Below are 14119 nucleotides of genomic sequence, written 5' to 3' on the forward strand. Positions count from 1 at the left end.
TTAAAATTATCACCCGGAACTTACTATGTTTTAACACTCATCTTTTTTGGAATTACTGTGTCACAACGTCGAAAGCAGTCGATATAATGATCGCCAAGGTACATTTTTGACTCAAGTAGTATATAAGTATTACATACTTAGGTAATACATTAAAATATGTGTTAGTGAATCTTAATTGGCTTCAAGGCCCCCCAAATAAAGCCATGTTTACATTATATGTCTTTTTGTGTTTGGAACTTACAATCCTTTCCGATTTTGTCGATTAATATCAGCGCCTTTTTCAATCATGACTTCCGCGATTTCCGCCATCTGATCCATAGTTTCCTCATCGCAAGAGCTTGCAGTCAATCCGGCTATAAGGTGCAGTGCAGTGTCGCCTTCCTCCCTAAAATTTAATAATACTAAGTACATTTGTAATTATTTTTTTACACTTAGATAGCAGAAACACTTGCGCTGTAACTGTGGCCCATTTCTCAATTTGATTGTGGAATAGTAAGAATTGCTGTCCCTTCGGTGTAATATGTAATAAGGTCCGGCGTGACACAGTGCGTTTTCACGTCCACGTATTGCTCTGTTCTAGGAGCTTGGTGGCGACGTAATACATTCCGTAATTACAAATTACAACTTTCAAATAACTTGCTAGTGAGGTTACAGTCAGCCCCGTAGTCCACGATAAACTTTTTTTTTTTTTTTTATTTATTTATTGGTATTCAGGATAACAACAGCCGTAAATATAACTAAGACATATTAATGCTTACATAAAAATAAGGCCAATAACAGTCATCCATTGAGTTACATTATATAACGATTAAAAATAACAAAGATAAGAAAACAACGAGAATGTGCAATACACACAAATGCTCGATACGCAAGAAATACTATAAACCGGTTGTAAAATGTATAAGTAATTAATGAATAATAAAATGTGTAAGTAGTTAAAAATACCTACTTTTAATACAAAACAAAACCATGACATTGCATTAGTTGAAAATCAGACACCAGCAGACGTTCACAAAAATATCAAGATAAACATCATAATGTAGTAGTTATTCAAACTGAAAGTTTATTTTATTGTTCATAGAATTATTATAGGAGTTAGAATTTAAAAAGTACACCTACCTGAACGTACAACTAACTGCATTTCCCTGGCAACCAGGAACACATAGCTTGAAAAAAAATTATGATCTTATGATATAAAGAGATGTTGTAATAAAATGTATGTATTTATTTAAGGAGCAATTAGTACCAGTTAGCGGAGAACGAGTCACTCGCGTCTATAGACCGATGTAGGTTCCGTCGCGGGTGCCCCTAGCATTGGCGTCAGCACAGTGCTGAAGGGTGGTGGCGATGAAAATGCTATGGCAACACTTTTAGTGTCCGATTTCACTTACTTGGTAGTGAGGTTATAATCAACCCCGTTGTCCACGAGGAACTTAGCGGAGAACGAGTCACTCGAGTTTATAGACCGTTCTGCCGCGGGCGCCCCTAGCATTGGCATCAGCACAGTACTGAAGAAGGGTGGTGGCGATGGAAATGCTATGGCAACACTTTTAGTGTCTAATTTCACTTACTTGGTAGTGAGGTTACAGTCAGCCCCGTTGTCTACCAAAAACTTAGCGGAGAACGAATCCCTCGAGTCTATGGACCGATGCAGTAAGGTCCTGCCGCGGGCGCCCTTAGCATTGGCGTCAGCGCAGTGCTGAAGAAGGGTGGTGGCGATGGAGGTACTGTGGCCGCGGAGAGCGAGCTCCAGGGGGAGCTCCCCGCGCGACGACATCGCGTTCACGATGTCTGTTAGCTGTAACAAGTATTTACATTTTAATAGATGGTAATTAGGACGCTAATTGAGCTCGAAAGGGGGACATTCGGTAAAGAGGTCTTACATGTTTACTGTGCTTGTTATTTTACGCTACGACAAGTAGAGATCTATTTCATAATGTTCTCCGGGTTTATAATTTCCAGGGAGGAAAATGGGTACTACGTTTGAATGAAGAAGCGGTCGTCCACTATCCTCCTAAGTGTGATAGTTGCGTGACACGATAGAGATAGACGATAAAAGTGCAACTATTATTACAAGTACAAGTCTTTATCAGAATACAACAAAATCAATAGTAATACCCAAGGTACTTATGAAATGTAAATTATTATATCCCTACTTGTCTTAAACCTATTGAGTAGGCACTAACCACAACCAGTTTTGTTAACATTTTTGCAAAATGTCTTAAATGTCAGCTTTTACATCGATACTATGTTGCTCTTATGATATGAATAGTAATGAATACCTACTTAATTGCCTTTTGCCTTATCAAGAGGCTATGTAGGTACCTATCTGCATTACTATATGCTCCCAGTCAAATAATTTTCTTTAACCTTTTTTTTAAAACTTTCTTTTCTTAAACGTTTACATATTCGACAACTAACATAAGCAATCCCTTGCTCTTATCTTATACAAAGTAATGATGGTCCGAAACACGACTTGAAATAAGACTTGAGGCGCGCACGCTGAAGGCATATAAATAAAGTGTCGGATACAGTACAGTTATTATGTCACCATTGCTTTTCGCCGCACGTCCTTTTATGCCGTCACCGGTGCTGACTTCAGTACGTGGGAGGATCGGATGCGTTTCGAAATATGCATTTTATGGACACCTTTTGAAATGTGCCTGAGTGTAAGATGTACATTGTACTCACGATTATAATCTTCGAATGTACTATTAAGTAGGTAGGTAGTCTCTGACCAAATAAGGATTAAACCGACATTTTCACATAAGTTTTAATTGTTAAATAAAATACCAGTGACGACTCCATAATCTATATTTCAAAATATTAAAGCAAACCTTTGTTAATGTTGGCCTGGAGAGGTATATAGAGGTGGGGAAAAAAGTAGAGACAACTGGAGTGGACTGAGATTGCCACTAAGACTAAAATGGCCAGTATAGGTACTCGTAGGAGTCGTGCTTACTATACAAATGAATTATCCGATTAGTACTTCCATGAGCTTCGAAGATGGATGTGCGGGGTCACACTAACTATTTCTAACGAGTACAGCAGCCACTCGATTGAAAAACTGATAAATTTTAGTACCTACTTACATTACTGAAGCTAGGGCCTGGTTGCAATAAATGCTGCATGGATATTAGATAAGTAGATAACCGATGTTAATAGTCCGTTATAAATATTTATTCAGCTGTGGAATTGAATATACGTTCGTAATTATTTAATAGTTTTAATACAAGGCTAATTATTAGTAAAGGTGTTTATTAATTTTTCGAAGCGTGTTGAGTCAGTTATTGACTCATAAACGGAGAGATCATATAATCATGCGAGCAGATCTAATACCTAAGATAACCGCACCTAGTTTACATGAACATAAATTAACTATTATAGATATAATTCGGTCATGAGGACTCTAATGCCTTTGACAAACATGTAGCATACAAGAGTACTTCAACGCCTCTATAACTAAGTCAAAATGTCCACATTCGCTTGACAATGTTTGCGTGTCTATTTGTTCTTATACTGTATAGATTAATTGTTTTAAATGTCCTGTTGGTTAGTTAAAATGCGCGTCGCATGTGGCGATGTCAGTGTAACTTGATGAATTACAAATTACAATAGTTCACTTTCACGGTTACGCAACACGTGCTAATTTAGCATCGAATGTTCGATTTTCGTGTTAATCCAAGTCCTCAATTCTCATTGTTACATGCTTTTGTTTGGCATCTCATTATTACCTTTAAAAAAACTTGAAATATTTAATTGATTCTTGGCAGAATGACATACTTACATGATTTTATTTACCTACTAATTAGCTGTGATTGTGTGATTTTATAGATGACATTTTATTTAAAAAACATTGTTACATTCGACAGTAAAAGTGAGTGTTTGTTTACAAAACAACGTCCACCTAATTACCGAAGGTATCTCTAAGATGGCCTGATGGCATTAAGTATACTAAAAGATCAAAGGATATTTCACTAACAATACTGTAAATCTAATTTAACTAAACTGCAATACTTATTTGTTTCTGTTACTTTCTTACTTAAATTCTCTTTCCTATTGAACCGTAACAACGTCAAGATTGAATTAAAACATCAAGATTTATTTATACTTTAGCTTTTACTCTTATCTAAGTGAGTTTATAGACCTAACCAGTTCTCTTTAAAAACTTCCTGCGTTACTCACTATTCCCTAATACGGCTTCGCTGGTTATAAATTAATAAGTTCCACACAATTAGAAAGAACCTGCTTTAATTTGCTAGGCACGGCAAAAGTTACGTTGAAACTATAAAGCAAGTCATGCAGCCACAATCTAGACTTTGCAGTGCAAGTGATATGGTTACTATTAGATAGGTTTTTAAAGGAGCTGTCTGATTTTTTAAACGTCGGTTCGTGTCGTAAGTCTTTGAATAGCAGGGTAGAGGCACCAATTGACATGCGTGACAGCACCAATGATATGTATATGTACACATATGTACACATTGTACTCCCACATGTTATGGACTAGCCGCATGGGATCATCGTACTCATGGCATTATTCATTCGTATAATTAAAGAAATTGTGAGTCATTTTACCTCTCGGGTGATGAACCGACTGTAGGCTTTTTTAGACAATAAGGAAAACCGAATTGTTTTAGTTTCCTAAATGGTCCATCTTTTCGTTTTTCCTCCGTTATATGTATGTATGTTAATGTGTCTTAAGTACGCTGCTACTTAGTTTCATAGTTTTATCAAAAAAAAATCAGAGTAATTCTTCCAGTTTCCATGCATTATGTTTCACGCATGCTGTCATACAAATGTGTTAACCGTCATCCACTAAAGGGTTACTGTGACAAGGAAGAAGTCAATGTATGCTGCATTCTAGTCATTTATAAATCGCCCACCGCGGCGGTCGATTGGTTGATTGTTACGGCAAATCAATGAATTCACATGACGACCGGATGAAAACGTTTGTCGCAATGTTGGGCGCCAACTGTCGTGTTTACCCCTCGTTAGGCTACGATCACACAGGTTTCACATTATGATGTCAGTTCAATGCCGAATCGCTTGAGAGGGTGACGTTTCATACTTCATAAGATCGATTTCCTCACAACACCCAGATCAGGTTGAGCCGCTCAACTCATCTCGCTGGAGCGTATAAACTCTGTAGGAGTCGAATTCAAGTGTGATGCGGAAGGGTTCTGAATAATCCCCGGGCTACCTTCCCCCCACACAGTCCTATTGCTCTACTGCCCCTGAGGTATACAGCCCAAAGCCTAAGTCGGGTTAAAAAAGAGCCAGCTGATGACGTTTAGCGACCAGTTCACGTCAAATAGTAATAATTCCGACCTCGGACACGCGTTCTTTCTCGGGGTCAGGTTTAAACCGAGATGACTAGTGAAACGAGTCTAACATGTGATTACGACAGCTGTAAAGCTTTTGGAGGTCAACTTCAAAAGGAAACAACAACGTATGAATTCGCAGATTGATAAGGCCTTGTCATTTCGCGATTCTATTGCATGGCATGACGTAACAAGGCTGGCAACGTTATTAGTAAACACGTAACAAAGCTGATTAAGTCGTGATTAAAATGTCGGTATATCTAGGCCACATCTCATTTGATTTGTGACCTAGTTCTAGGACTTCTGGGTGTGCTAGAAATATAATTTCCATATTCATAATCTGGATTTTAAAAGGTTAAGTCAGATAGATGGACATCAAATCAAAAAATCCAACCGGGACGAATTTTCGCTGAGTTTGAAGGTGTAAATGCCGGAAGGTAAAATGGACTCCTTAAGGCTTACTATCAAGTGGACTTAATTCTTGTTTATCTACTACATTTTATTTGTTATATGGTAAACAAAGTCATTTACAAAATAAATTGGAATTATAACACAAACATTATGTATTTCTTTCTTTCTTGCGTAAAGCAGTCGCCTAAAGAAAGTGTCTTTGTTGAACACAATGAAAACCGGAACGATAACACTAAATAGTCTATATTAGACAATACGCAAGTATCACGATCGATTTAATTAGGGTTCCGTACCCAAAGGATAAAACGTGGACCCTATTACTAAGACTTCGCTGTCCGTCCGTCCGTCCGTCCGTCTGTCACCAGGCTGTATCTCACGAACCGTTATAGCTAGACAGTTGAAATTTTCACAGATGATGTATTTCTGTTGCCGCTATAACAACAAATAGTAAAAACAGAATAAAATAAAGATTTAAATGGGGCTCCCATACAACAAACGTGATTTTTGACCAAAGTTAAGCAACGTCGGGAGTGGTCAGTACTTGGATGGGTGACCGTTTTTTTTTGCTTTTTTTCGGTTTTTTTTTTGCATTATAGTACGGAACCCTTCGTGCGTGAGTCCGACTCGCACTTGCCCGGTTTTAAACTACGTAACTCTACAGTCCAATTATTCGACAAAGGCGTCAGTCAAGGACCGCGGTGTGACGGCGCTGTCTTGGCGGAGCGCGACCCAGTGCGGCTCAGCCCTCGCGTCAAGACACACGCTCGAACAAACCAACTAGTACCACAACACGTGCGTGTTACTTTACATTTGTTGCAAATTCATTTATGCACAGCTGAGAGAAACAAACCAATTATATGATTATGTTAATTGATTCATGCGGTTAAGGTCGTGTGAATTTATTCGGTATTGAAACGATATTTCAGTCGCAAGTGTGCTGAAAAGTGTTTTAATACTTTTTTGGATTATAGCAATTTAAAGTAAGTACCTATCGTTATTATTTACTCGATACGCTTGCATAATTTGCATATTCTAATTTTATGAAAGAAAAATAAATATAAAACCAATACCAATATATATTTAATTTCATGCTTGTATGCTGTGTAAACAAAAATGCAAACATACAGATCGCTGAATGTTTATCGTTACACTTATAAATATTATACCTAAACTCATAAATTAATCCGCGAAGATTGTGTTGTTGTTTATCAAAATATCAGAAACTCTTCAAAACTCAATGAAGAAATTGAGTCTCGGTGGGCAATTAAAAAAGGTTATCTAAAAAAACATTCTTATTTTAGCTCTAATGACGATACATTTGTGCCATTTATGAGGTAAATGCTTAGTTTGAATATTATAATAACATTAATAACTGTGGATGGCAATAACAAGGTCATGGTGGATTATTAATGTTATTATTAATAATTAATGATAGGTAAATCCTTAATTTAGACATCACAGTAAAATAACAATAGACCTCAATCGTTTTCAGTTCGTCGGTCTAAGATGAGTTGGGATTAGGTATCTATTGTTGATTAACCAATTTGTAACTGTCTTATCTTATCGATATACAAGCATGGATACAAACATAGTAAACGAGAGTGATATGCAAGGGTGCTAACTGCATGTGCATTTACTGTTACCGTTATATTTACGTTAACGGAATGGGTATAAACAATTTCAAGCGTTAATTACGTTAATATTAACCTTAATTTACCATTTCAGTTGGAATTATCTATACCAATTCCGTTAACACCACTCCGCTGCACCAAATATGCTATAAAATTTACGATGTCTTCTCATCATATCAATATACATATTATGACACACCATTATACAGGTTGGCTTATCAACGTTTACTCATAGGCCACAAAGTAAATAACGGCTTTTACAATGGAACCTCGAAATCGCAAGTGCCAATTGCGTTTTTTATCATCACAAATTAATTGTTATTAGCATATAGCTCAAACACAAAGGCTAGACTAGACAACGCAATCTCGAGTGCAAGTCGTTTGTGTAAGTTTTGCAGGCCTCAACTGTTGAGGCCCAACATAAGATCAAGTTTCTATAGCTTTCGCAACCCTGACCGTGGGCCCGTTTTCGTCGGCCGGCGTTCATTACAAACATTAAAATGATGTAATCGTATAAACGTGGTTCAAACCACGCTCTATGATACTAATTGCCCCTACACTCTCACTTATATGTGCGCTACTTATGACTTCCGTAACCACTAAATACACAATGCAAAGCAAAGGGTTAACATATAGGTAGTTAAGGTGCATAATTGTAGAGTTCTTGATTTAAATAAATGCTTAAATTATTTATTATCGGTACCTAAGTAATTAATAAACGGTTAGTAAGAATTTAAAAATAAACTCAAATTAATGTAAGTAACATGCAAGTCACGCAACAAATCAAATATAAAAATTAAACTTTAGTGAATTATCGACTATAGGTATTAAAATCTTATTAGGTATGTAATTAATAAGTAGTTTTTATATGATCGGTAAGAAAAACAATCAAACATATTGACGTAGGTATATGTATATGTACAGTCAAATTCATGCGCTTCAACCTACGAAAAGACACTCGACACAAAAACTTCCACTGTTTATTAAAAATACTATATTCTTATATCAAGTTTATTTACCTACTTAGACGATTTGCTCGTGTTGCACCGTTTAGGTATGCATAATATTTAATCATAATGCGCCATCGTTTAAGTGCTCAGTGTATTTATCTCGTAGTACCTACTTGACTACTTACATAAATCGACATGCAAACATTCGGTAGGCATAATGTTCCAATACTATTCGTACTTAGCTGTAAAGATTTTCATAGATATTTAACGCCAGCAGTTGTAAAATTTATTCCGAAACACTAAATAATCAATTTAGTTGATCATATTCAAAATGTTGTATACAGTAAGAAGGTAGCAAAAGAATACTTGTGACTTGTAACCTTTTTACTTTAATAGTCTACTATGGTTAAAAACAACGCAATAAGTAGGCGAAATAAGCCGTCGATTAGACAAGCAGGCAATGGGCAAAAGCATATTAATGAAATCAGTCGAACTCGAACTTGTATCAATTCAATTTCGACTCGAAGTTCATAAAATTTGTCAATAGATCTATGACCGATACGAGAATTTATTAGTAAGGCTTGTCTGGTAGAGAACTAGAAAATATGTTTTGGTATTAAGTTAGGATTTTGGGTTTATCTGCTTTTAGTCCAAGCTACTCGTATGTCTGTGATAGTATTTCAATAACGATCATCGATTTTTAAATATTTAATTCAAGAATTAATAATCCCATCTTTATGCCTTTTTCTATGATAAGCTTCTACTCGCGATTTTTTGCGTGAAAGGATGATGATGATCATTGATAAAAACTATCCTATGTTCTTCCCCGGCCCTCAAACCATCCCCATACTGCTAAAATGGATCTATGCCAGTTCGTTGGATCTATGTCACAGAGACTTCATAAACGACGTAGTTACAAAATTTTAAGAAATGTCTTCCCATTCATGAGTGTACACTCATGAAAAAGGCTTATCATAGAAAAAGGCATAAAGATGGGATTATTAATTCTTGAATTAAATATTACAACTATATACACCGTGTTTTTATTGAATTCCGTTAACTTCGGGGTATGGTTAAGTACGTTTAAGAGAACTAAATGGCATAGTTAATTTTCAAAAAAAAAAAATATTTTTTTGCTTTTTTTGAAAAAAAAACTTAAGTTTAAAAAGTAATTAAATGTAGCATATAGCGTTGTTGTAACATGGGCATTACATTTAACTCAACCAAACAATTGAAATCTGTGACATATCAATGTCATTTCGAACATCGAGCGACCGAGATTGTATTTAAGTTTAGTAGCAAATGCATGAACTCATTCTAAACACTAATCAATATGTAAACCGGCCCTAAGGCAAGTGTACACGCTTGTAGACGCCTTAAAGGAAAAAAATAAATTATCGGTTATCTCCGAAATGGAGTTAATTAGAATATCGGTGTCTTTGAGAAAGTTACTAGATTTAAGCTCAGGAATGCACCCCTGAAATTAACGGAAATCAAAAAAAACACGGTGTATATATGTCGTAGTCAGATCGTATAATCCGCCGTATTACATTACGGCTAGCCGTTTTCAAAAACAGGGGCGTTTTGAAATGCGGCGGTTCGACGATTAGCCGGATTGTCACTGCGATACGTTCTTCAATAAGGCGGCCCACGTTTAGCCGCATCGTACATTGTAGAGTGACCAGTTCTTTCGGTCGCCTACGTAACCGGAGTTTGACAATGTTTGCAATTTAATTTATTTCTACCATGGTCCCACCGCACTACATGTGTTTCTTTTCCAAAACATTTCCTTCACAACTTAAATAGACGGAGCCCCGCAAGCGGGGCTCCTATTTCTGGGCGGTTTGCCCTTCGGGCATCTGAAGTTACCTAACGAACCTAACCTAATTACCTACCTACGCTTTTTTCCCCAAAGTGTAATGTTTTCACGGACGTCTCACTTAATCAATAGGTAGGTAGGTTAGGTTCGTTAGGTAGCTTCAGATGCCCGAAGGGCAAACCGCTCAGAAATAGGAGCCCCGCGAAGCGGGGCTCCGTCTAGTTAAGTTGTGAAGGATTTTTTTTTTAAGAAAAGAAACAGTCCGGCAAACTCCAGATTTGATGGACACCCCAGCGTTTGTCAGGCAGCGCCACGAGTGTTAAAAATGGGAACTAAAAACTGTCAAAGCGGCGGCTAATGACTCGCTGTATTACATTACGGCTAGTCGTGTTGAAGAACGTATGGCGCCGAATACATTCCGGCGGATTCTCATTCAGCCGCATTCAATACGGCTAATCGTTAAACCGCCGCATTTCAAAACGCCCCTGTTTTTGAAAACGGCTAGCCGTAATGTAATACGGCGGATTATACGATCCGACTGCGACATATATATAGGTAGCAGTACAAGAAATAAACCGTATAATTAAAGTTACAACGCCCATAAGGGCAACCAGGGTTCATTGCATCGACCTCGCAGCGACAGCTGCAGTGCCCTAAATCTAGGACAAACGGCACGGCAAACGACTAAGTGATAATTTACTTTACTTCGTCAGACAAAGTTCTAAAATGTTTAACCTTAATTACGTTAGTATTAGTTTAGTACTCTTTATTATATACTGTGCCTTAATTAAGGCAAACCTAACAGCAGCGTTCCACGGGCTGTCCCGTACAAACGCATTTTATTTTCGGCGTTGAGATTTTTTTTTCGGCATTTAAAGCAGGCAATTATTTTTCTGTGCATATTTTTGACCATTTGTCATAGAAAAGGAAACTCTTATACCTGCTAATCTTCAGAAAATTCGCGTTTGTACGGAACAAACTGTATATTTCATGGAATGCTCCAACACCGAAACCGAAGCTTTTCCTACTTTTTTTCTAATTAAAAAATAAACAACGAAATCTACGTATGTCAAAGATGCCGATTTCGTTGGCTCCTCTAAAATTTAGAATTGATTGTGTCGAATGCGTTGGAGTCAGCAGCTATCAGTTATGCCCCCTGTAACTCGATTTTGACATTTTTATTATGAACCTTCTTTCAAACTACTCTACGTTGTTTTTTGTATGCAAATGTCTAACATAATATGCCCTTGATCGGTGATGAGATGATTACGCCGCCGACCGCTAGGACAACATTCAGCACGTTATGTTCTGAGATCATTTATGACAAAGTCAGGGAGAAATCCATATGTATACATAAATGTATGCGTAAGCGTAATACTCGGAACCATGCAGTTAAATGCCTGCCATAAAGCATGAATATCAAGTCAATTGCAAGATATTATGTTATGGTTACGGACGTGGTTACTTATACATCTTACAATAGGTACCTACTCATTTTGCAAGATTATTTTAGTATTTCATGGAAACCATGTCTAACATATTGTTCTATGTCAGGGCAAAAAATAGGTAAACGAAAAATCCTAATAATCGTCCGTTTTCATATTATCAAGATTTTTTTTTTGTGCAATGCGATCATCAAAATCATAATATTGTAGTTTTTATGAGTGGATCAATATACAAATATATGTACCTACAAATTATTATTTTTTATTACTGAAATGCAACTACGAACATAACAAATTGAGCTGTCATTCAAAAATATCAAGTGTTTGTTCCATGTTCCACTGTGCCCTTTCATACATAAACAAGTTTTAAATTATTAACTTGTTTGCAAGTTAATAAAAAATTAAAACTTGTGTTCTTTTTTTGAGTGCAAGAAATCAACTCCGATACCTAAAAGTTTTTTTTTTGCGTACTTCACAAACAACAATATCGAATAAGGTAAACAAACTGAGAATCAGAGGATTTAGAGGGCGCAGCGTTATTAGTCACATAAATATAGTAATTTAAAAAAATAAAGTAGGTACATAAACATAATAATTATGTATTTAAGACATGTACAAAGAACAATTATTTATAATTTCATGTGTGTTCTTAGTTAGTCATACATTTCTAAATAACATTAGTAACAATAACTCGTATAGATTGTAACTTAAATTTCATCAGCCTACTTTTCAAAAATCAAGTTAGGTATTAATTTTATACTGTAGAGTCCTAGAGTCCGCTAGGCCACAGAAGCACTGGTGGCCTAGCGGTGAGAGCGCGCGACTTGCAATCTGGAGGTCGCGGGTTCAAACCCCGGCTCGTACCAATGAGTTTTTCGGAACTTACGTACGAAATATCATTTGATATTTACCAGTCGCTTTTCGGTGAAGGAAAACATCGTGAGGAAACCGGACTAATCCCAATAAGGCCTAGTTTACCCTCTGGGTTGGAAGGTCAGATGGCAGTCGCTTTCGTAAAAGCTAGTGCCTACGTCAAATCATGGGATTAGTTGTCAAGTGGACCCCAGGCTCATGAGCCGTGGCGAAATGCCGGGATAACGCGAGGAAGAAGAAGAGTCCTAGAGTCCGAAGAAGGCAAATAAATGATAAGATTGATTAGATTCAATTCAACATAAATACATATGTATAAAATAGTGATTAGGTATGTTGTTAGGTAAACTTCGAAGCTTCGGCACTCCTCGGTTTGCTCATTAACCTCTAGCCGCCCAGGGTCTATAAAAAGGTCTCCTGTTCCATTCTAATTTGAACTTTGTATTGACAAAATAAAATTTCATTTAGCTTGGCAAGGTTTGACGTATGGGCGGCTAGAGGTTAAATCCTAGGAGTGGTCAACTTGGACCTACTCAAACAGCTGGTTGTAATTTCGAGGCACGAGTATGATTGACCTTTTAATATTATACACCTAAACAAGAAAAATAATTATATGGCGATTACGCATTTGGCTGGTTTTGAATTAAATGATTCAATGGCATGTTTTATTCAACACTGAATTTCTCACAGTCATAGGACAATAACACCATTAACATATGTCAATTAATTTTAACGCGTAGGCGTAAACTATACAACACAACACAGTAACTGTCTAGTGTAAAATTAACGCCTAGGGAATTTCTAAAACAATAGAATACCCCATTGTGTATCTCAAAAACGCAATAAAACATTGTCATGATTATTAAAAAGGTAGTTACCTACTATTTTAGCGGTGGAGTTTGAGCATCACAATATTTGTCGTTCCCACCTATTCGTCTCTCAAGCGCAGCTCGCAGGCGAACGCTTACAAAAATACAAAAACCAGGACTATAACCGCACATTTGTAGAATCGAAATTAATCTGTTTCACTCTCTCTAGCTCTTGTATCGTTAGAGTGACAGAGATAAGAAATAGGTGACTTTTGAATATGAGTTCTTGGTGGACGAATTTTCTCTCACAGACCTATGAACGTTAAAAGCCTGTATATGGATCTCGAATGGACAGTTTCATTGGATAGGCTTCGTACAGTAGTCAATGAGCAATAAGAATACACGACTATTACAACCACAACGTTTTACTTTGACAAGACAAGCATTATGCCAATCACTCAACTCAGCTTATGGACTTCAACCAATTCGCTTGGCATAGTTTAAAGTGCTACCTATTTACGGGAAACTAGCCTGTATTAGAAAGAGTTAAGGCTTTAGACTGGGCGAATTTATAACTAAATGCAGGTTGGCTTTATGAGTGGGCAACGAAAGGGAGTTTATGCAAGAGTGTATGCAAAACACGTTTCTTGTATGTGCCCAAGTAGGTACACGACTAAAATGCTAAAATAAGATTTAACATTCCTTTGGTCCTAACAAAAATGTTGGGTTTTTCCAATGCCGTGACAATTATCTCAACACTACTTTGTCTATATTCAATTATTTAACTACCACGATGACGGCAAACCATTTTATTTACCGCTACGGCGACCACCGCTTGATACTTTCGATTAAAATTTTACCAA

General features: G+C 36.9%; 2 protein-coding genes and 1 long non-coding RNA gene across 3 annotated transcripts in view; 2 read left to right on the plus strand and 1 right to left on the minus strand.

Moving 5' to 3' along the window:
- Positions 1 to 14119, plus strand: part of LOC134674729 (uncharacterized) — an 83879-nt gene that overhangs the window by 25171 nt on the left and 44589 nt on the right. The gene's annotated exons all lie outside the window — the stretch shown is intronic.
- LOC134674725 (rabankyrin-5) overlaps positions 1 to 14119 on the minus strand; it is a 61507-nt gene that overhangs the window by 14755 nt on the left and 32633 nt on the right. Inside the window, exons 5-6 of the mRNA XM_063532852.1 lie at positions 1572 to 1798; positions 242 to 385 (exon numbers count right to left, since the gene is read on the minus strand). Coding sequence (XP_063388922.1) covers positions 242 to 385; positions 1572 to 1798 — 371 coding nt within the window. The remainder of the gene's footprint in view (positions 1 to 241; positions 386 to 1571; positions 1799 to 14119) is intronic.
- LOC134674819 (uncharacterized) overlaps positions 6420 to 14119 on the plus strand; it is a 34246-nt gene continuing 26546 nt past the window's right edge. The window contains exon 1 of the mRNA XM_063532970.1: positions 6420 to 6524. The gene's annotated coding sequence lies outside the window, so the exon portion shown is untranslated. The remainder of the gene's footprint in view (positions 6525 to 14119) is intronic.

This window comes from Cydia fagiglandana, chromosome 20 (genome assembly GCF_963556715.1).
Source record: "Cydia fagiglandana chromosome 20, ilCydFagi1.1, whole genome shotgun sequence".
NCBI classification, from domain to species: Eukaryota; Metazoa; Arthropoda; class Insecta; order Lepidoptera; family Tortricidae; genus Cydia; species Cydia fagiglandana.